General features: G+C 36.9%; 1 protein-coding gene across 2 annotated transcripts; it reads left to right on the top strand.

Annotated features, from left to right (window-relative positions):
• Nucleotides 1-1,908: 1,908 nt before the first annotated feature.
• On the top strand, nt 1,909-20,484 carry LOC139978020 (uncharacterized). Of its 2 annotated transcripts, XM_071987926.1 has the most exons (15): nt 1,909-2,544; nt 5,723-5,806; nt 7,836-8,141; nt 8,482-8,853; nt 9,286-9,633; nt 10,533-10,670; nt 11,164-11,200; nt 11,851-11,915; nt 13,447-13,518; nt 14,357-14,404; nt 14,585-14,635; nt 15,472-15,594; nt 16,137-16,208; nt 17,663-17,719; nt 18,759-20,484. In XM_071987926.1, the coding sequence occupies exons 2-15, from the start codon at nt 5,740-5,742 to the stop codon at nt 19,421-19,423; spliced, it is 2,421 nt and encodes an 806-aa protein (XP_071844027.1). In that variant the 5' UTR covers nt 1,909-2,544; nt 5,723-5,739; the 3' UTR covers nt 19,424-20,484. The 2 variants fall into 2 exon arrangements, with proteins under 2 accessions (XP_071844027.1, XP_071844029.1); XM_071987928.1 differs by lacking the exon at nt 16,137-16,208.
• Nucleotides 20,485-20,937: the final 453 nt, after the last annotated feature.

Here is a 20,937-nt window from a genome sequence, read left to right as displayed (position 1 = left end):
TCTGTATATAGTCTTAAAAGGGAATAACTTTCGGAGTGTTATCAGACATGATAGAGTCAATGTTACGTTAACGCATATATAGAAAACAGTGGAATGCATTGGGAATTAGTTTAGTTGGATTCTTTTACAGACACTTTGAACAAAAGTTTCAGTGACGAGGAGAGGGGGGGGGGGGGGATCTGTCCGTTACAATCTAATGCATTGCCGGGAGCTTTCTGGGCAACAAATACGCGGGAAAATAGCTTTGTGAAAAGGAAGGTACACTAGGCTGTTCATACTAGGGTCTTAACAAGACTACTTTTCTGTTAGTATTTCATCACTCTCCGTTGTATCTGCCTCCACGACGAATTGTTAGTGAAAACTGTTATCGTCAAAGATTATACAGGTATACCATCAAATGATGGGTTGCCCCGTACTTAATAATTTATTCAAACTTAGGTCAGGCCTACACAGATAACACGTTAAGATGGAAGAATTTTCTGTCAGTATGAGTAAAGGTTATAGTTTAGGGTAAGTATGCAAATGATCGATGTAAGAAGTACTGATTGAGAGACCGGGGTGTCGTCTGCTCCAAGGGTTAGGTTTGCGCCGTTGTGTGTTCTTACAGTCTTTTCCGTGGAGGATGCTTGTGTGTGTGTGTGTGGTGTGGGAGGGGCGGGGGGGGGGGTCGTTCACCCTTTTTCAACCTCACATATGAATTCAAGTAAGGTCATTAGCAGAGGCTTTGCATTTAGAACCCTTTGGTTATTTTTATACAGTACCTACGATTTCACGTGAAGAACGTAGGATGAGTAAAAGTGAATTTTCAGGATAGGCATACAAGCCAGCTGGATCTGGCTTGTCATTGTCTTGTTTGCTCAGTATTTCAATTGAATTCCTGGGAAGGGAGTAAACTTGACTTGCTTCATAATACAGCATATCACATAAAGATTAAAAATCAAAGACAAATCAGATAAACTTAGACATATGACCCCTGCATTGCGAATGATACCATAAAGTTGTAAATAATATAAGCAGTGCATGCATACTTTGGTTTCACGGAATAACCTTATTTTACGCTAATCGATACCAGCTGCTACTATTACTGTATATTGCCACGCTGTACATATCAACCTGATCAACCTTTAACCTGATCATGTATACTTATTTATTCCCTTTGCAAGGGACTCTTGATACGCACTTGACATAGTATTATCACGATCACACGATTACCATCTCGATGTAAGTGGAATAGGGTTAAGGGTGGATCAAGTGTGCCCAGGTGCAATCTTGTAATGGTGAATTTTGTAACATAAAATGACTACTTAGAGTCTTTTTCTGTATAAACAGTGGCGTCGCCAGACATTTCAATCTTGAGGGGAGGGGCACAGGCAGGAAGGGCACAGCACTTAATTAGGGGGCACAATGTTTAGTTGTGAATGCCTTAGTTGTGAATGCCGGGGAAGGTCTAAAGGGAGGGGTGTTCCTCGAACTTTTGATTAATTAATGGTCCTTAGATGCAATCTGGTGCTATAATTTGCAACTTGAAGTAACTTTATGTTCAAGAATTTTCGGGCTTAGTCTCTCCGATATTTATGCTTTTAATTGAGGCCGATAAGAAAGTTATTCAAAAATTGGAAATTAACCCTTTTGCTTTGATAAATGTTTGAAAAAGTGTTGAAATTCAAATCCATGCAGGTAGTTGTGAAGTTTAAGCACTAGCGGTTCACGTCGGGGCCTCTGTGACCTTGTTAGTGAGAAAACAACTGGATATTGTGATGGTCGATGGAAAGAAGTTTTACTGATGAACATAATACGTCTCGTCCTTTGTAAAACAAGGTTTTTGTTTGAGCACATTTTTTAACACTACAAATCGCATCTGGGGTGGGGGGGGGCACGATTTTAATTGGGAGGGCACATGCCCACCAGGCTACCCTTTGGCGACGCCACTATGTATAACTGCTTCTACTTTTGAGGAAAAGTCACCAAGATAGAGCCTGGACACGAAAACCAAACAACTTAACCGATCCACTCTCAACTCCAGTCATCTTACATCGAGATTGTCACCGTATGTGATCATGATGATATGTTGAGCTGAAATGTGTATTGCGACTCGAACATGAGAGAGCGAATAAAATACATATGATATTAGCCAAAATTGTTTCTATTATTCTAGCAGGTTGACGAGGCTAATTTAGTCACTAATATGCTGTCATTCCGTGTGATATATTATCCATTCAGTAACTGAGACGGCTGTTTCTTTTACGTAGAATCACGTGATTAAAAAAAAAAAAGATGATTTATTACTTGTAAGAGCTCGTTCAAGATTAAGGTAAGTCTTGTTATCCGCGGTTTCATGATCTCATTATAAGAAGGCATTATTCGTTACCAATGCTAGAAGACCCGTTTAGCTAGTAGTAGCGTATAATTCGTGAAATGTTGATACAGTCGGCTCTTGAAGTATAGTTTACCAAGATCACGGCGGGAGAGGCTCACATATTCGGACTGTGCTTTTTTGTTGTTGTTTATTTCTCAGGCTGATTATTATTGAGAAAATAGAATCAAGTAAGTTATTTTGTATTTTTCCAAATCCAATTACAATATTCACTGAGTGACATGTATTTTATATTCAATTGATCACAGTATAGTAAAGTATAGCAAAGGCTGACGAAACTAAATGTTCTGGATCGAAACATGATTATTCATGAATAAATGATACGGCATTTGCGATAAATACAAACATGAAAGCAATTTAAATTTATTTTTGCAAACCAAATAAACAGCTTATTGTTTACAACTTACACGTCGGGTGGCTTAATTCCAATTCAACATTTTACTCAAATTTGGGATCTTTTTCAAGTTAAGAAAGTCATTTCAGATTGGAAAGTCGTAGATTGCTCTTGGGATCAACAACCCACCTAACTATGACCCGGCCGGGTATCGAATCCGAAACCTCCCGGTTGCTAAGCTTCATTGCTTCAAATGCCACCGCCTTTATCCACTCGGCCACAGTATACCGGTATAAATTATTTAGGGAAACATTTGCGTCAATTCAGAATTGGGTATCAACATTAAACCTATAATAATTCTGCATGTGCTTATGTAGAGTTACGTTTCTTTTTAAATCATACTATTATAACGGGTGATCATTATGATCAGACAGCCCTTAATCGCTTGCATCATGTGATAACCTTAAAGACTACCAGGTATTCGTTATGGAGGAATCCATGCCTACACCGTCAGGTACTATAGACACAATCCAACTTAAATTTTGAGCATTCAGTATACAGATTGGTAGTACCAGTAGGAGTTGAATACAAAAAAAGTAGAATTCCCTTTGGTGAGAAAACGAATACGAGTACAAACCTCCAAGTCGGTGTTCGAGTAGCTAAAGGATGATATTTTAGACATATTTTATTTTTAATTTGTAATTGTCCAAGAAAAGGGAAGAGAAGGGAAGATTTAGTGCTACTCTATAGTGTTTCTATAGCTATTCCTGTTTGCAGGATAATCGCCTTTAAAGTTATGCTAAATCTCTGGAATAATCGGTGCAGGCATTAATGTTAAATGTTAATCCATTGTTTTATAATTTATAATAACTTTATCAAAAATGTTCTGTTACGTTCCTACAAACAAAGTGAGCCAACATTTGGATGGCAATTAATACCATTTGTCCCTGACAAATTTGTAATGCATTTTAAGAGTGTTATTTTAAGCCATAAACCTTTTAATTAAGCCAAAAATATTATGCATTTCCTATAGTGTTTTTTGTTACGTCTGAGAGACTGATCTACTGGTCATTGTGTTAGACTAAGTAGTCCAGTCACTTAAATTGATGTGCCTCGGGTGTTTAAAGGTTCATTTCCAGTTAAAAAAGAAGAAGATAAAAGTGGTATATAAATATAACCGGAACTGATAAGAGGTGTTTCTGTACGGTCTGCAACATATATATCGCCTTACATCATCCTTTCACCGTGAACTATATGTTAGTATTATTATTGTTATTGTATGTGCAAGTTTCCACAGTACCCGAGGACAAGAGAGAGTTCAAAAAGTCTCGCTCTACAATGATTCCTACAATGATAGCTCTGTGGTTAACGCCGGTGCCTTTCAATTATAAGGTCCCCGAGTTCGAGTCACTCCAAGATTAATGTATGTCGTCCAGTTTCAGAGTGTTGACAATTGACAATTCATAATCATGGACGTTAAATATGAATCTAAGAGACTGACTTCTGTCAGCTTGCGGCTTTAATAAGCCAATAATGGCTTCTTCGCGAGTTCCTGCTTGCAGGAGGATCTAATATATATACATACAAACATACATTCCAACAAAGCCTTGTAAAAAATGTCCACTTTGCGATCACCTTGCGCAAATGATCCAATTAATGTTGTCAATATATGTATGCCTCGTATCATTAAGACGGGCTCTGTTGGCACTAATGATACGGTACCAGGATGGCTGCGTGCAGACAATATATAGGGCAAGATATAAATATACAATATAAAAATATTAGGGCCTAATTGTTTAAACAACTGATAAAATAATTTAAGTTTCCTTTTGTAAACACCTTGACATATCTTGTATAATACTTTATTTTGCATTAAAGATATTTTGCTCAGGGTTGCAAGATGCAATTGCGCACTGACTTTTGTTATGTACTAAAAACGATGTAAGAAGGACTCATATTTGCACTTCCAAAGTCCACAGACAAAATAATGTTCATAACGCGGTTCAAGTTTGATGTATCGAAAATTAGCAACATGCTCTGTTCAAATTACGTAATAGATAGAACTGTGCATAATTTATGCAGTTCGGCACCTAACGTCAAGGTAACACATTTTTGTTTTCAATTTAATAGTATAGTTAATTTAAAAAAAAAAAGAGAGTAGTTTCGTAACTTAACAAATCTATTCAATTTTTTTGTTCTTTATTGCATCATTCCAGTAATTAAGTATTTCTCGCATCAAGAATAGCCAGCAGGAGTTGTTTGTTCTGTTGTATAGCTAGCTCATGGCTAATGACAGGTCCCTGGATGGTCCCTGGATGGTCGTCTTCATGGCGGTAACTGTAAATATGCAAACTGACAAAGGAATTAAACATTATAGTCTAAAACAAAGTAGGTTTGCAAAAAAATTTGCATCTTATCAGACCAAATATACAATTTCGTATCAATGCATCCAAGTATTATCTTCATATAGTTACTATTTTATAGTGGTATACAGGCTTGAATGACTGTTTAGATTGTCCTGACATCACCACACTTCATTGACTGTAGGGAATAACCGGGAGGGTGCACAATGGGCGATGGGGAGGGAGGCGAGAGGGGACAGACTTGTTAGCAGTGGCGTACGCAATGGGGGAGGGGGATGTAGGGGCGGTGACCGCTCACAAACTGAAGGGGGGAGGGGGCGTTTCCACTAGCAAAACTATTCATAACCACAACCTAACGTTTGGACCTAACTATTGACCTACTTCATAGACCAAATATGTCTCAAAATGTACCATTCCATTTCTAAATTTTGAGTCTCACCCAGTACAAGGGATCCGTATTTCACGTCCTAGCAGCCACATCCCTCATAGGAAGAAAGTAATCCCTTACATCCAATCCATAAAGGTCCAAGCCCCTACCAAAACGAGTCGTGTGGAATTTTGAAAATTGGCAACCGCTCCCTATCATCCCCACCTTTCAAATCTTGTGCACGTCACTGATTGTTTCAATTTTCACATAAAATCTTCTTGCAGCTACAGTAGATGGAAGTATGGGTTCCGCGAATTTGCTGTGCTTCTGGCTACTGTGTGTGATATTATATACTGCATTAACATTTGGTAAGTTGCCTTGACGACAATGATGATACGCAAATTATACTTTAAATGATCATTTGGAAATTCGTTCAGCTTTATATCTAATTTCGTTGCACAAACTTCGAGGGACAGTGGGACATGGGACTTTAGGGGAACAAACCGCAAAGTTTCATTACTATTTTTTATTGGTATGTCCTATAGTCACTCCCTATAGTCACTCCCTAAGATTTTGCCCTTGGGTAAAAAAATGAAATAAAATAAAATTACAATTTTTTGATTGAACTGAATATTAAACCTTCCACATCTGCCCATTAAAGCATGTATGACTGATGACATTGCGACGAAAGTGCATAACCACGGTAGCCCTTAAAGTAATGGGCTTTATACTCCCTTAAATACGGAACATGAAAATATTATTTCATGCAGCTGTTTTCGTCTTCTCTACCCCCCACCAGTCCCCTACCCACGTAGTCCTACACCATCGTCCATGCATAGTATATAGAAATATTGCTTTCCAGAATCTTAAGGCTTCTTAGATCGGTGCAAAGCATTATGTCTAGCAATAATGTCATTGCTTAGTGTATAGAAGTATAAAGCTTTCCACGCTGTAGTGTTTTAATATACATGTCCACGCAAGCACTGCTGACGTGTTCCTTTAGAATGGACAATACACGCTGGTCCAATTCTCCATCATACATTTATATGCGTCGTGGTATACGGACATGGACCGAGATAAGCAGTAAACAACAACTGACAATGGCTAGGACGTTATCACTATCATTACTACCAGTCTGCTACCGCCGGCAACGTAGCTGTTTTTTTTTTATAAAGGTTATAAGCAACATCAAACTCTAAACTTTTCTCTATCGTCATGTTTCGCCATTTTTTATGAGGATGCTTACGTCCAGAAAGAGAGTAAGGTAAAGGATGAATTATCATTTTTTATTTATTGTTTATACGTCAAAAGCAGCTGGTTCCATTTCATTATTAAAATAACATCATCTGATTTTTATTGAAGGTGATTATCCGTCATATAAACGTACTAGTGAAAGTTTATTATCCGAACATTAAGAAAGCCTACTGGTAGATACTAGGTTAAAGATACTTTTTAAGAAGTCATCCAAGATATAGAGGCTGGGCACAGAATCCAAACGAATTAACTGACACACTTTCCAATCCAGCCTCTGCTCATAATGTCATATGAAATGTATAACAAGGGACGTTGTGACTATGCTATGACAGTGTACGCGTAGTCGGTCGGTCGCACACACGCATAGGCGTAGGAGCCCATTTTTTTGGGGGGGGGGGGGGCTGTATCGGCTTGCGCGAAAAATATAACATGTTAATCTGCATATAATATAGGTATGCATCGGTTATTACATCGGATGCCAATAACATACAATCATTTGCCGTGTTATTACCCTTCCATATTGGTTAGAATTATTGGGGAAGTCGTTACAATAATAATGATAATATCAGTGTCACCATTGAAAAACACATTGCAAATTATATTTCTGTCAGTCGGTGCCCGAAAATTGTTCATCAGATTGCCCGAATTTTCACAAACATGTTTGGTTAGGGGGGGGGGGAGGCTGCAGCCCCCAGCCCCCCGCCTCCTACGCCTATGCACGCACGTCACTAATATCTGCATAAGGTCATTTGGCTAGAGTGAAAAAAAAAACACTGTGTAGTTTGGAGTGAATTACCCCTGTGTGTAAACGAAGACATACCAACAGTTCTTCGCGGAGATCAGCACTGTCATTCATTCTCTTTGCAAAATGTGGGTCCATCAAATGGGTGTTGATCACCCTTACGTATTCGTTGATTCATGAAATCACGAGCCTAAGACAAAGAGGATTTGATATCTTAAAATTGTAATAATCGTGACGCAATCGCTGCTATAAACTAACCCATCTGTTTCCCAAGTGTTCACGCTATTTCCAGCATTTTTAGACCTAGGCGGTTTTGCGCTGAGCTCACGAGAACTGTTTCTACTGTTATGAAATATTATGATAAACGATATATTATCTTTTTTCCCCATCTTAAATATCAGTGTCGTCTGGGGAGGTCCCCACCGTCTACGCTCACCTAGGAGATGACGTCACAATACCGTGTGAATTGGATGAATCACAGACAGATGTACAATGGACGAGAGGAGCAAACGTGGAAGACAGTGAAGTCAATTTACTCGTTTATATACTTGGGGGCGTAGAAGACGGGGATTGTATCTTATCTGACAAGTGCGCCCTCACTAGGAGGGATTTGATCCTAAGAAATGTTGAATTGTCTGATCAGGATCGCTACTATTGTTCTGCATCATCCGGAAAAGAGTACACGGAGAACAAATTATCGATTCTGAGTAAGAAATATATGTCTTTTCATCTTAATTCGTTTCTTAATTATTTTTGTTGTTGTAATTATATTAGTGTCTTTAGTCTCTAAGAAAATTGTATTTCTGAAATGCTCTTTAGTTCCATCAGCCATCGTGATAGCCTAATTCTTGAAGTTAGTAATTTTAATCCTATTTTATATGTTATAACGTGCTTTTCGTACAAAGATATCTCTTTAGATGCACATGTATCGATATGAAAATTGTTTTTGAGGTAACGTACATAACTATAAGGATAACATTTTAACGAAATTCGTGAAATGTGAACGATAATTTGCTAAACCTAAATTTGCTACATCTTTCTTAACAGTTGAACCCGAAATGCCCTACCCTATGATAAACTTCTGCGGAGATGACCAAAATTGCACTTTTCCCTTCCCGGTTGGCTATCCTTTATGGTTGAGATGCGAGGTGTCCGGAAGTTTACCAGCTGTAGACCTTGTCTGGTATAACGGAACTGACGTCATAGACGACATCAAGACGGAAGCTAAAGAAACTGTCCAAGGAACTTACGATACCGTATCCAGACTGAAAATTAAATTTTCAACACATTCAGTATTCAGATGTGAGGCCGTGGGAGAATCTATTCCAAATGAACGCACAGCAATAGCAGCAATTAACTTCACGGAGCGCGATTGGCCAGACTTTGATGACATCATTCTTCCCACCGCTGCCACCATAGGTGAGTGAATGACGAATGTCGTATTTGCTTCATTAATTGAGTATTCTTGATAATATGTTTACATTAGCATTCCTAGTAGGGATTTTCCACTCCATTTATAACATAGGACACTTAGCTTTAATCTATAAAATCTATAAGAATAGTTCAGTTATGTAAACGTGAGCTACCTCTGTTATAGCGTTAAACTTCACTTTGTTTATGCAATTTTTCATTTATAGCTCTTTAAAGTGGGCGTTCCCTGAATGTTCATGAATATCGGGATAGATCATATATGATAGTGCATAATGATATGTTTACATTAGAGCCACTCATAGCAATAAATAATCTTTTAAATGCATCATTCATATTATAATCCCAGATTTTGCTACTGAAGTACGTTCTATGGATTATGCTTTAAATTGAGTTATTTTTTATATTTATCATATTTTTCAGTTGAACCATTAAAGCCTTACCCCCGTATAACCCATTGCGACGAGGATGTTGTCGACTGTACCTATATCTTCCCCAACGGTTATAACTTGTTGCTAACTTGTGAAGTTGAGGGCAGTCGTCCACCAGTACATCTGACGTGGTCAAATGGAACGGCTGAACTGGACAGTAAGGAGACCGTGTACAACATTACAGATGGACTGTTTAATACCTTTTCCACGTTAGAGGTCGAACATAACGACTCTTCAGTTTACTACTGCATTGCCTCTGGAATGTCCTTACCTGGTAAAGGAACTGCTAGCATCACAGTTGCAGAGGAGGACCTTGTCCCGGCAGCTCAAGAAGGACTAAGTACACAACTTTTCTCTATAATTCAATTTAAATTGTTAATATTTATAGTTTTTTTCGCTTTTCGGTGTCGCAACTAATATTTATCTCGTAATGTAGAGGTGGACAATGGTTAGCCAGTTAGAATAATTGTTGGAGCCCGCGATACGGCATCGAAACACTCTATGTTTACGACACGAGGAGCCGTAAGCTATAACGAGGTTATCGGAATATAATGAAATGTGTATATGCTGTGCAGTTTGCATATAACTGGTACTAGCAATAAGGTATTCAACATACATAACATATTGATAACATGTAGAACGTTAAGACCTTGTGTTTCCCATATTATGTAATATGTCCATTTTGATAACCGGACTAGATGTACGCATTCATATCTTTCGTGGTACGTGGATTGCCCAGACATACAACTTCACTGTGTCCCGCCAATTGAATTGAGCGCCAATCTATGTCAACAGTCCTCTTTGGTATGTGGTTTACTAATGACAGTCATATTACCTGTCAAGTGGCTAATCAAAGCGATATCTCGAGACAGAAGTCTTGTAAAACAAATGGAAATTTTTGAACGGTGGACAGGGGTTGTGATTTAGTGAAAGGTTTCTAACCAAGCTGCTATACCCATCCAATTAGGTAAAGGTAGGGTGGGGTTGGAGAAGATTGACATGAAAACATCCGGTGGACTTATAAACTTCCCTCTTTATTTTATATGATATTCACGTCCCTTTGTAGTTCTGAAAACAATGTGTTTGGGTGCCTGGGTGCCTGGGCGTGGGACTCGGTTGTGGTTTGTGACGCGATACCAGGTTTCAATGTCTTATAAACATATTCTACAGCGATTGTATAAGTTAATTTTTATTGAGTATTTCTTACCTGCTAGCTTGTTCTTTTTTTGCCTCCAACAGGCGGAGGAGGAAAAGCTGCGGTAGCTGCAGGCGGTGTGGTCTCTGTTGGAGTTGTTGCAGGGGTAGCTCGAGAGCCCATCATGAAAACCGGGAGCAGTGTATTGAAAAAGATACCAGGAATGGGTGGGCAAGAAAAAGGTAAGGCATCATATCCGTTTCATGCTTATGTTGGGGAGGGAGGGGAGAGAGGGAGGGGAGGGAGGGAGGGAGGGGAGGCAGGGGAGGCAGGGGAGGCACAAGAGGGTATCAGGAAGGATTCGTTCCCCTTTCAGTCCAAATATTAGCTCCAATATTACAAGAAATTATCAGGCTGTGACCTATATTCTCTTAAAGTCAGTACAAATACATCCCCCAAAATGGGTATTAATATTCTCTAGAATAACTGCGTATAACCAATTATATATTGCTTGATTGCCACGTTCTCTCACGTTTCTTCAAAGCTAGTAAGAATTTGATTACATAAAAACGAGTGTCAGCAGCTGGGTAAATCTGTAATTTGGAACTAATTTAGCCGAAACGTCTTGTCATCTTGACATTATGCGTTGTTGCTATCGTGCGTACAAGGTAAATACTTACACCAACTAAATATAGTCTTCTAGAAAAAATCATTTAATTTAATTTTGTTTATCAGAATCATCATCGGGGAAGAAGCGAGCCACAAAAGCGAAGTAAGTAAATTGTATATTTTAACGTTTTCTTCTTCTACATCGGAATGATCAAGCTACTTTGGTTTGAATTAACACACAAAATGAGTATACATTTAGTTCATGAGTCCCTGTAAATGCATGCATCAATCATTACATTAAAGCAAACTTTTCACGTGTTTACATCAATTTAAATAAATCAATGTTTCACTATAACTCAAGTTAAGTTGCAATTAATTAAATTAGGACACTCTCTTGTACTGATTTGTTCAAATGAAGATTAATTAACGAGTAGGCCAAAGTTATGATTCCGTTTCACTGCAAGTTTTTTTTGCTGGCCACTACTACTATTATAATGAGGGGTTGTAGTCGTGGGTTCCTTGCAGCCGACAATGTATGGGAGTCTGATCCTCCTCAAATGACAAAGAGAAATAGATGTAAAATGTTGCATTCTGAGGCACATTCAGGATATTTAATAAAGTATACATGCAAGGCAATGCTAATATTTACATTTCATATTTGTGGAGTTTTAAGAGGGAGGAGGGTGGGTGGTTGTACACCCCGTGGATCCACGCTTGATGATGCACATCTGGTGAACACTCCTGCATATCCTATGATGATGTAGGTTTCAATAAGTACAATGCTCATTTCTTCTGTAATGTTTTTTATTTTAGAAAAAGACGGAAAAAAGAAGATGTGGAAGCCGATCTAGGAGAGGACGAAGAATTAATAGACGAGGGTGACTTTGAATATCATTCAAAATTCGATTAAATAGCGTGGGATCCGTTGTGTTTAATTTAATAATATATAATAATAATATGTTGGTTGCATAAAATACCGTTAAATGAACGAAAAGAAACGAAAAGAAACGAAAAGCTGCTTGAGTCCATTAAAGCCCTGGTATTTAATATGGGGTTCGCTACTTGGAAGGTCGCCAAACATTTGATCGTTCGCCAAAGTATATTGAATGATCGCCAAACATTTTGAACACAACAGTTGCCTATATTATTTTGCAACAAAAGTGGAAAACTCTAAAATTTGAAAAGGAACACCATCTTGTTGCTAAAAACTCTTAACCATATGTGAAGTTCTCAAAACGGAGGGACTCCTCCTCCCCGTAAACCAGTCTCCTTGGCTACAAAATCCGCCAGTTGAGGGTCGTCAGGATGATCAAGGTGAAAATTGTGATCATCAAGCCAAACTGTTTGAATAACCGGTAATTAGACACACACCCAGAACGATGGTATTATAGCCGCATATTTCAAAGATTTGAAAGTACTACATTAAAGCATTATTATTTTAAATTTGTTGGACAAAATATTTCTATATTAGATGAAACATGAAGGAACTCAAAAATCGTTGTAACTATACAATATCCACGGATTCAGGGTGTTAAAAAGGAGGCGGTGTAGCCCTGAGGTCTTTGAAGCCTGATCCCATGTAGGTCCTCCAGCAGGAAAAATATAAAATTTTAGACGTGAAATGGTGCATTTTGAAGCATATTTAGGTTATAGGTAAAGTGGGTCTATGTACACAGCACACCTCTTTGATCTGAGCATGGCATCTCTTAGTAACATTAAGGGGTATCTAAATATGTTAAAATCTACGCAGAATGCAGATTATTAATAGATCGATAGTGCATTTATAAGTGTCTCATTTCTAGATTAATGGTTGTCGTTTGTCATTGAAGAGAAAGTACGAAGTGTTACTACCCCTTTACCCAAGAGGGAAAAAAAGCTGGGAAGGAAAGATAGAGGGAATGAAATTGGAATGAGGGATACTCCATCTTGTTAACTCTTGAAATTAGTGAATATCATGAACATCTTTGTCATGTGGATGAGATTGATTTGAAAGTCTTTTTAATGGGTTTCTAAAACTAAAAATATCCTCCATTATAAATCCCTTATGCCCTTACTGATCCTGCTCATGCATTAACTTGTCGCCTTTTAACCTCAGACAAAAATAATTTTGTACAGTACTTACAATGATATGTTACCTCACAACCTAATACAAAGTCGCTTTGTGCACTTGATCGTTGACAGGGAATCAAGGATCTTCAGACTGTTAAGAGTTTAAAGTGTATTGCATTTATAAATCTTTTTAGAGGCATATGAGATTCATCCAATTTGGGAATAAAGGCATAAAATATAATGTCGTATAGTAAGAACATCCAAGTAAAAAAGACATAGAGCAATACGGAAAACAACAATACCAAGCGCAGATGGGTTTTATTAAAAGATAAATTTATTCAATATTTTTTCATATTACAGACGAAACAGAAATGAAAGACATGCATGGTTCTCAAGTTCACGACGAAGACGAAATCAGGACGCAATCAAGAGGTAAAACAATTGCGATTAAATGAGTACACTTGTTAATTGTTAATGAGCTGTAGCGTCATTACGAGATGTATCACACAGTCACAGACTCGATGCAAGGGGAGTGGGTTTGAGAGTGGACCAGTTAAGTAGTCTCGCTGGTGTTCGTTCCCAGGTTCTTAGTTCTTGGGTCACTTTTCTTAAAAAATCTTCCCAGATTCACATATGGGGAGTAAACGAATGAATTGCTTACCAATATAACTACTAATCCAGTCATGATTTTGCTTTTACAATGCTGATTTATAGAAAAGTTGGCATTTTATCTATTCTTTCATTTAAGAGTAAATCGACATTTAACAGCGTGTGGGTGTTGTCTGATAGAATAAACTTTGATAAAAGGAAATTCGAAGATGGAAAATGGGGGAAGAGGATATATATTTTACACTATTCATTCAAGTTACATGTATTCTCTAAAGAAATGTCGGTAGTGCCACTTGCTACTTACCGAAGCTACTTAACCGAAGTCAGTGTTTGTAAGTGGTGCAAGGTCTAGGTGGTTGGGGTGGAGGAGTGGAGGGTGAAGTTGGGGCGCTTGGTTAGAATTGCCTTCCCAATATGTGGAGATCGATGCTCATGTGTCTGTAAATTTAGTCAACAATTCAGTCGGTGTGAAAGGAGTGTCTCCCTTCCCCATAGGAATTAAACTAACGCTTAGCAGATACAAGGGAACTGCAAGTAACACAGCTGCATATTCATTTGAGTTATACTTAATAACACGAATTAATATTAATTCATTTCACAATTACATATTTGCATGTGATAACGTTTAACTTCGAGTTAATTATATATTTTCCTTTGCCAGGAAAGAGTAAGAAGACCAAGCATAAGACGAAATGTCAAATACATCAGGGTGAGACAATAGTATAAGCACAATATGAAGTAAAGTAATTAAATATCTTACCCATTTTCCTTTCCAATGTATTTTAAGTAAATGTAATCATCATTAATATATTTTATAATTAGCAAATGAAAATCTTCCAATTGTTCTTAAAATAAATGAAGAGGTAATCCTGTTTATTTCTTTCCGCAGAGGTCGAGGATGAGGAGGACTCTGTAGAAAACGCAAACATGCAAATGAAAGGTATGAATATGTAAATAGGAGGTTCATGTCAGTATTTGCTATGTTGGCTGTATGATTGTGTGAACGTTGTTGATGCAGGGAAACTTGTGATGAATACAGATGTGGTTTTATCAAGTTGGTCTTTGAAATATACTTTCAATGGAAAACTGGATTTTTTTTTTAAAACAAGTTTAGTACGTCATAAAGATATATATATATATATATATATTAGAAAAGGGGAGCATAGACGTATATATCTGTTCGATGTAACTTGATTTAAATTTTAACCTTTACATATCTATATATAGAGTCTTGAATATTAAGTTTTAACAGAGCTTTATTAGCTAACAGGTGCGAAGTACGTAACATACAACAGTAGATCATGATACACAGTGTACACCACACCCTTCAGACTTTGACAAAGATCATGTCTAGTTTCTAATGCACTTCGTATTGACTCGTGGTACTTCACATAATACAACATCGTCATGATGCATGGTTGCAATCTCCAGGTGAGAGGATTGGGTTTGGGAGGAATATCGATTTATTAAGTTTGCGTGCCCAGGCTCTATATTTTATGGGTATCTTATGGAGTGTATAGGGCTCGGTATATTTAGTTCAAGCAGATCGAGTTTTGTCGACACATAATGCCTTTAATTGAATATACCAATTTAAATGATTGACAATTTCGCATTCTTAAAATCGACATAGCCTCACGGCTTCATTCATCAGGTGTCAAGTTCATACAACGTGTTTTTTGTTTGGAAATGAAATGTTATTTTCAGTTATAACGTCGCAGTTTTTTTGTTAACAACCTAACAGTGGGTTGGCTGTGTTGTTCACCTAATATTTTCAAGGTATACAACCAAGCGATGCTATAGATTCAAACGAAGAAGTGGAAGGAGAAGAGAAAGAGGATGAGAACGACCAAGAGGATGAAGATGAAGATGAAAGCAAAGAAGATGAAGAAGACATCGAAGGTTGAGTATTTCTTACTGAAGACTATGTTTGTGCTTTATATATACTCGACTTGATTAAACTAATCATTTTCAGGATCTTGAAAGGTAAAGAGGGGGGGGGGGAGGAGGGGTGGAGGGAGAGTAGGGGAGGAGGGGGAGGAGGGGGACGGGGGAGGGGGGTGAAACTTTGTACTCTATACTGTTAGATCATAAAGTAGAGACCAGTCTCGAAAATCAAAGTACAGATTATCAAAACAAATTAGAAATATTGTGTTAATATCAAATTATTAATAAAAACTTCAATATGGAATCAAAAGGGATGTTAAGATATATTATGGTGTATTTTTTTTTTATCTTAGCAACATATGTTGCTAGATGAAAGCTGGATGTTGGTAAATGAGTATCTCTAACGCTCAACGTATCACGTTTCTTTCTGTTATTACTTGAAATTCCATCAGCCCTTCAAATGATTTGGAGGTATATGGTTCCCTATTTGACATTGTGTTACGTTGTATTAAATGAAGCACACAAGATGTTTTTTTTTTAAATAATTACTTAATCAGATGAAGAACTACTTCCTCAAGATGAGACCACATCAGAAATACCGGGAAAGAAAAATGGAAAACTCACAGAAGGTAAGGCTAAAGCGAATCATCCCGATAACAAAGTTCTTAATTTTTACATGTATATGTAGGTAAATACAGTTCTTCATCAAAAGGGCACATTTTATTTGCAAGTAGGACACATTTGCTATTTTGGAAAAAGTAGGAGTGGGGGGACGTCCCCCAGTGCCCCGGCTCCTAACCCCCTGGGTCGACAATTGTATCTCTTGTCATTGCACTTCACTTCCAAATCATTTTCATCCACTTGACAAGCAACGAATATGGTTACTGTCATCTGACGTTATCCTCAATTGCATAATTCATCAGTCTTAATTTCACAAGTTAAAGTCAGAGTGATAAAATATCATTACGATTTAAGAAAATGAATAGTTGAATAAATCTGATAATTTTTTATTTATTGATTTCTGAATACCTCAGTTGTTGAAAAGCTGGGTAAAGAGGAGAAGAGGAATTTTAAACTGTTTTTTGTTTTTGATGTAGCTAATGAATTCATTTTAGAGGAATTTATTAATGATGACGCCATTTTGTATTCCAATAAGCGCACGTCGACTATGTGTCATTATTAATATCAACCTGCGTGACATCGTTTAACAACGCTAAAAGCAGACACATGGACATGTGAAAGAAACCAGATGGCTTATAATTGACTTATTAAGTTGCTTAATTTGGCATAATTGGCTTATTATATTACCTCACCTCGGGCGGCTATCTAGTTGGCAGTTTAATTCTGCCTGTAACATTTCAATAAGCAATTAGAACTGATATCATCATGACCGTGAACATACAAACTATAATTTTACAAAAATCTGTTTTATTGGCTTACGAGAAAGTAGCGTACGAAAAGTGGAGGATGGAAAATAACTTTGCTGTTGTTTTGAGTGTGTCCAATTCATAGCTCTAGATAAAGTTATTTATCATGACGCCATTCTAGCGTTGACTTGTGAGCTTTCAAAGAAATGCGATAGATAAAATTAATCTTAACACTCATATACATATAATCTTTCTCCTATATATTTGCAATCAATTTTGATATTATTCACGTTGTCATTATTTGATATTTTCGTACACACTGTTAAAGAAAACAACAATTAACTTTTGAATGAATATCTATCTTGTTGATCATAAATCAAATTTTGTTTTGCAATATTGGATTTACAAAACAGTTTACAGGTAATGTACCCCTCTACCTCCAGTTATAGGTTCGAATCTCAGAATTACCTCTTCGGGGCACTGCTTAACATCTGTATAGGAAGAACATGCTGGAAACAATTCGGAATGCTGTTTGAAACGAAAATTGACTGTCCAGTTAAACTTCATTGCTATACGGTTTAAAGTGTACACAGACATGGATAAATTCCAATCAACTCCAGAATTAAGCTGCATTTTAGTGTTTATCATAATGACATGACATAATATACTTAAGATTATATATCTTTGTGAATCTTCTTAAATATTTTTCTTTTCAGAAAGCACGCAATCATCAAAGAAGGAGGGCAAAAGAGAATCTAGTTTCTTTAGTACAGGTAGAGAAATTAGTGTATAAAACAATTATACATTTGTGTAACTACATTCATGTGAATGATTTCATCACGTGTGCAACCAAAATATATCCCAAAGATGTATATGTGGATATATCACATACTATAATACCTTTTCACGTACGAATAACTGCGGATACCAAGTGTGCAAACACTGCATACCATGACCATGTATATGACCATCAAATAAAAGTCCGTATTAGTATTCAATACACCTAGATCTGTTATTTTTGCAAAAGTGTAGTACGTTACACCTGTATGTTATCAAGTATCATTGCAAATGCTTTATTCCTTATATGATGATGTTCAACTATCTGTGCAAATATATTAATATATCATTTTCATCATATATATGTTTTTCGAGTAAATGTGTAAACGCAACATACCGTTCGTAGTATGGGATATGGTGTACGTAGGAATAGTTTGTCCCGTTCATTATATATCATTTGCACACATGTGTGTTTTGAAGTAACTGTGTAAAAGCTATTAACCGTACATGGCATGTTATATGTTATGACACACATGCCATAAGTTATATACTGTACAATTATAGCTACGTGACCATAGACAATTAACCAAGCCGTAAGGTGAATGGTAGTTTTAGTGTCCTCAGTTCGGGGTTACAGTACATCATACTCTTCAAATACAAACTGTGCAGGAATTTATCCAACCTCCTTTCAGGCTTATCAATCAGTCTATGAGCAGATTGTTTCGATTATTAACAGCTCTATGTCGCAAACATATTTCAATTTATCAAGTTGTGATCTATAGAAATATGACCATCGTTAATAGAGTGCATAAGTTTAAAAACGGCAATCAAATATCCTGTCATGGAATTAGTATCATTGATTCGGGAGACTAAATGAACTGCGCATGTCACAGGTGTGTCGCCAGCCGTCGTAGTGTGAGGGCGGCAAAGCATTTGTATCCCTCTTTAAGAATCAGACAATTTAAGTTTAAGTTACATTTGTTTGATTTGATTTAAACCACTGGCTTGTTATCACGGTGCCTTTTTTGGTTACAGGATTCTCTAGTCTACTAGAAGGACCGAAACATGGTTTTGACTCACTTAAAGCAACCATTATGGAAAAAGTTGAAGGTGTCACCTCCTCTGGTAAAGATGTTATCGGCAAATATGTGCCTACCTCAGCAGATGAACTTATGGAGGATCTGCAGGAGACGATATCCGAAAAAACGCAACAGTTACAAGACACTGTAACAGAGAAGACGAATGAATTACAGAGTGAACTTGAAGACAAGGCTAAGGGACTACACACGTCAATAGAAGATAAAGCTAAGGAACTACATACTTCAGTAGAAGATAAAGCTAAGGGATTACAGACGTCTATTGAGGATAAAGCTAAGGGATTACAGACGTCTGTTGAAGATAAAGCTAAGGGATTACAGACATCTATTGAGGATAAAGCTAAGGAATTACAGACTTCAGTAGAAGATACTACTAAGGGATTACAGACATCTATTGAGGATAAAGCTAAGAGATTTCAAACATCCGTTGAAGATAAAACTAAGGGATTGCAGACATCCGTTGAGGATAAAGCTAAGGGATTACATATATCTGTTGAGGATAAAGCTAAGGGATTACATATATCTGTTGAAGATAAAGCTAAGGGATTTCAGACATCTGTTAAAGATAAAGCTAAGGGATTACAGACATCTGTTGAAGATTAAGCTAAGGGATTGCAGACATCTATTGAGGATAAAGCTAAGGGATTACAGACATCTGTTGAGGATAAAGCTAAGGGACTGCAGACGTCTGTTGAGGATAAAGCTAAGGGATTTCAGACATCTGCAGAAAATAAGCTTTAACAGAGGATGTAATAAATATTATAAAATAAAATCATGTGAAGGTTGTTTCCCTTCTAACATTTCCGTTAAGATGTTAACAAATGTGTAGTATTTAAGCCATGTTGTGTATAAGCCATGTTGTGTATTTAAGTTTATCACATTTTCAGTTGACTCACTTCTCAGAGCAAAACATGTGCCATTTAATTGGAAATGAGGCATTGTGGAGATTGTATTTCATGACGTTTAACAAAAGAGAATACAGTTAGTTATCAAACGTTAGTAACATCTTAATCACGTGTAAATCAGTGCAACAAAATAGGCGTCACATTTAACTGTTCCTTAAAAAGGAGGAACAATCCAGACAGTTGAATAAACGACAGAAAACAACCTTGAGAAAATGTACTAGTCTCAATACACATCTCAGTGTATTAATGTTACTACCTAGTTAATGGTAACTGTAATACAGAACAATACAATGTAGGCGCATTGCATCATTGTTGGCACAATTGCTAGCCGTTTTCTTGAGGCTCTGAACTTCCAAAGTAGTAAAATGCCTTTTCGTTAATTTGAGTGGCGTGGCTATTGACTTACTTTGTAGCATTTTTTTGGGCAATACTGATGCTACTTAACCTATTTGGGGCCGTTGGTAATATGATAATGTAGTTTTGAAAGTATTGTTGTTTACATCAAGTAAACCTTCCCAAAGACGCTCTAAACTGTTCGTGATATATTTCTGAAGTTCTTTCATTTCTGTTCTACCTTTACTGGGTAAAGTGGCACGGTGGAGGATCTGATTTTTCCGTCCAGACTATATCTGAATTAGCCACACGTTCAAGTTTATTTCAATTCTCAATTTATTCAATGCCAGCAGATTTAGAATAAAAGTTTCGCAGTAGACATAACTTTAGCCAGGACTTGGTTGTTTTTTTAAACAATGTTATTGCGCGGAGAATAACTACTTTCTTATAAGACGTATATATATATATATATATATATATATATATATATATATATATATATATATATATATATATATATATATATATATATATATATATATATGAGAATACCCATAACTTAAGAAGTTATCAAAAGGTTCATGTCTATACAAAGATATGTTTATGAAACCACAATGCCTAGGTTTTTCGATTACCGGAATATCGAATTATCATTGGGCAATTAGCTTGTCACATGGTCAGCCTTACTGTCTAAGGATTAAATAATCTAATCGGTTGAAGAATAAATGGATTGACACCGTAACACATGTTGGAACTCAGTAGCAACTGGTCATCAATGTAACACATGTTAAGAATTATAACAACCATCAGTTTTAACTTATGATAATAATCCTATAATAATCAGCAGTTATTTTAACGACGCTTGAGCGACCACAAATG

The sequence above is a fragment of the Apostichopus japonicus genome, chromosome 12 (genome assembly GCF_037975245.1).
Source record: "Apostichopus japonicus isolate 1M-3 chromosome 12, ASM3797524v1, whole genome shotgun sequence".
Classification (NCBI taxonomy): domain Eukaryota; kingdom Metazoa; phylum Echinodermata; class Holothuroidea; order Aspidochirotida; family Stichopodidae; genus Apostichopus; species Apostichopus japonicus.
The sequence above is the reverse complement of the archived record's forward strand: the minus strand, read 5'-3'. Positions and strand labels throughout refer to the sequence as shown.

Excerpts from the sequence above, each read along its gene's own strand:
- LOC139978020 (XM_071987926.1), top strand. The coding sequence starts at position 5,740 with ATGGGTTCCGCGAATTTGCTGTGCTTCTGGCTACTGTGTGTGATATTA. Across the intron at positions 11,201-11,850 it reads AAGCGAGCCACAAAAGCGAA|AAAAAGACGGAAAAAAGAAG; the intron begins GTAAGTAAATTG and ends TTTTTATTTTAG. Across the intron at positions 15,595-16,136 it reads AGATGAAGAAGACATCGAAG|ATGAAGAACTACTTCCTCAA; the intron begins GTTGAGTATTTC and ends TTACTTAATCAG.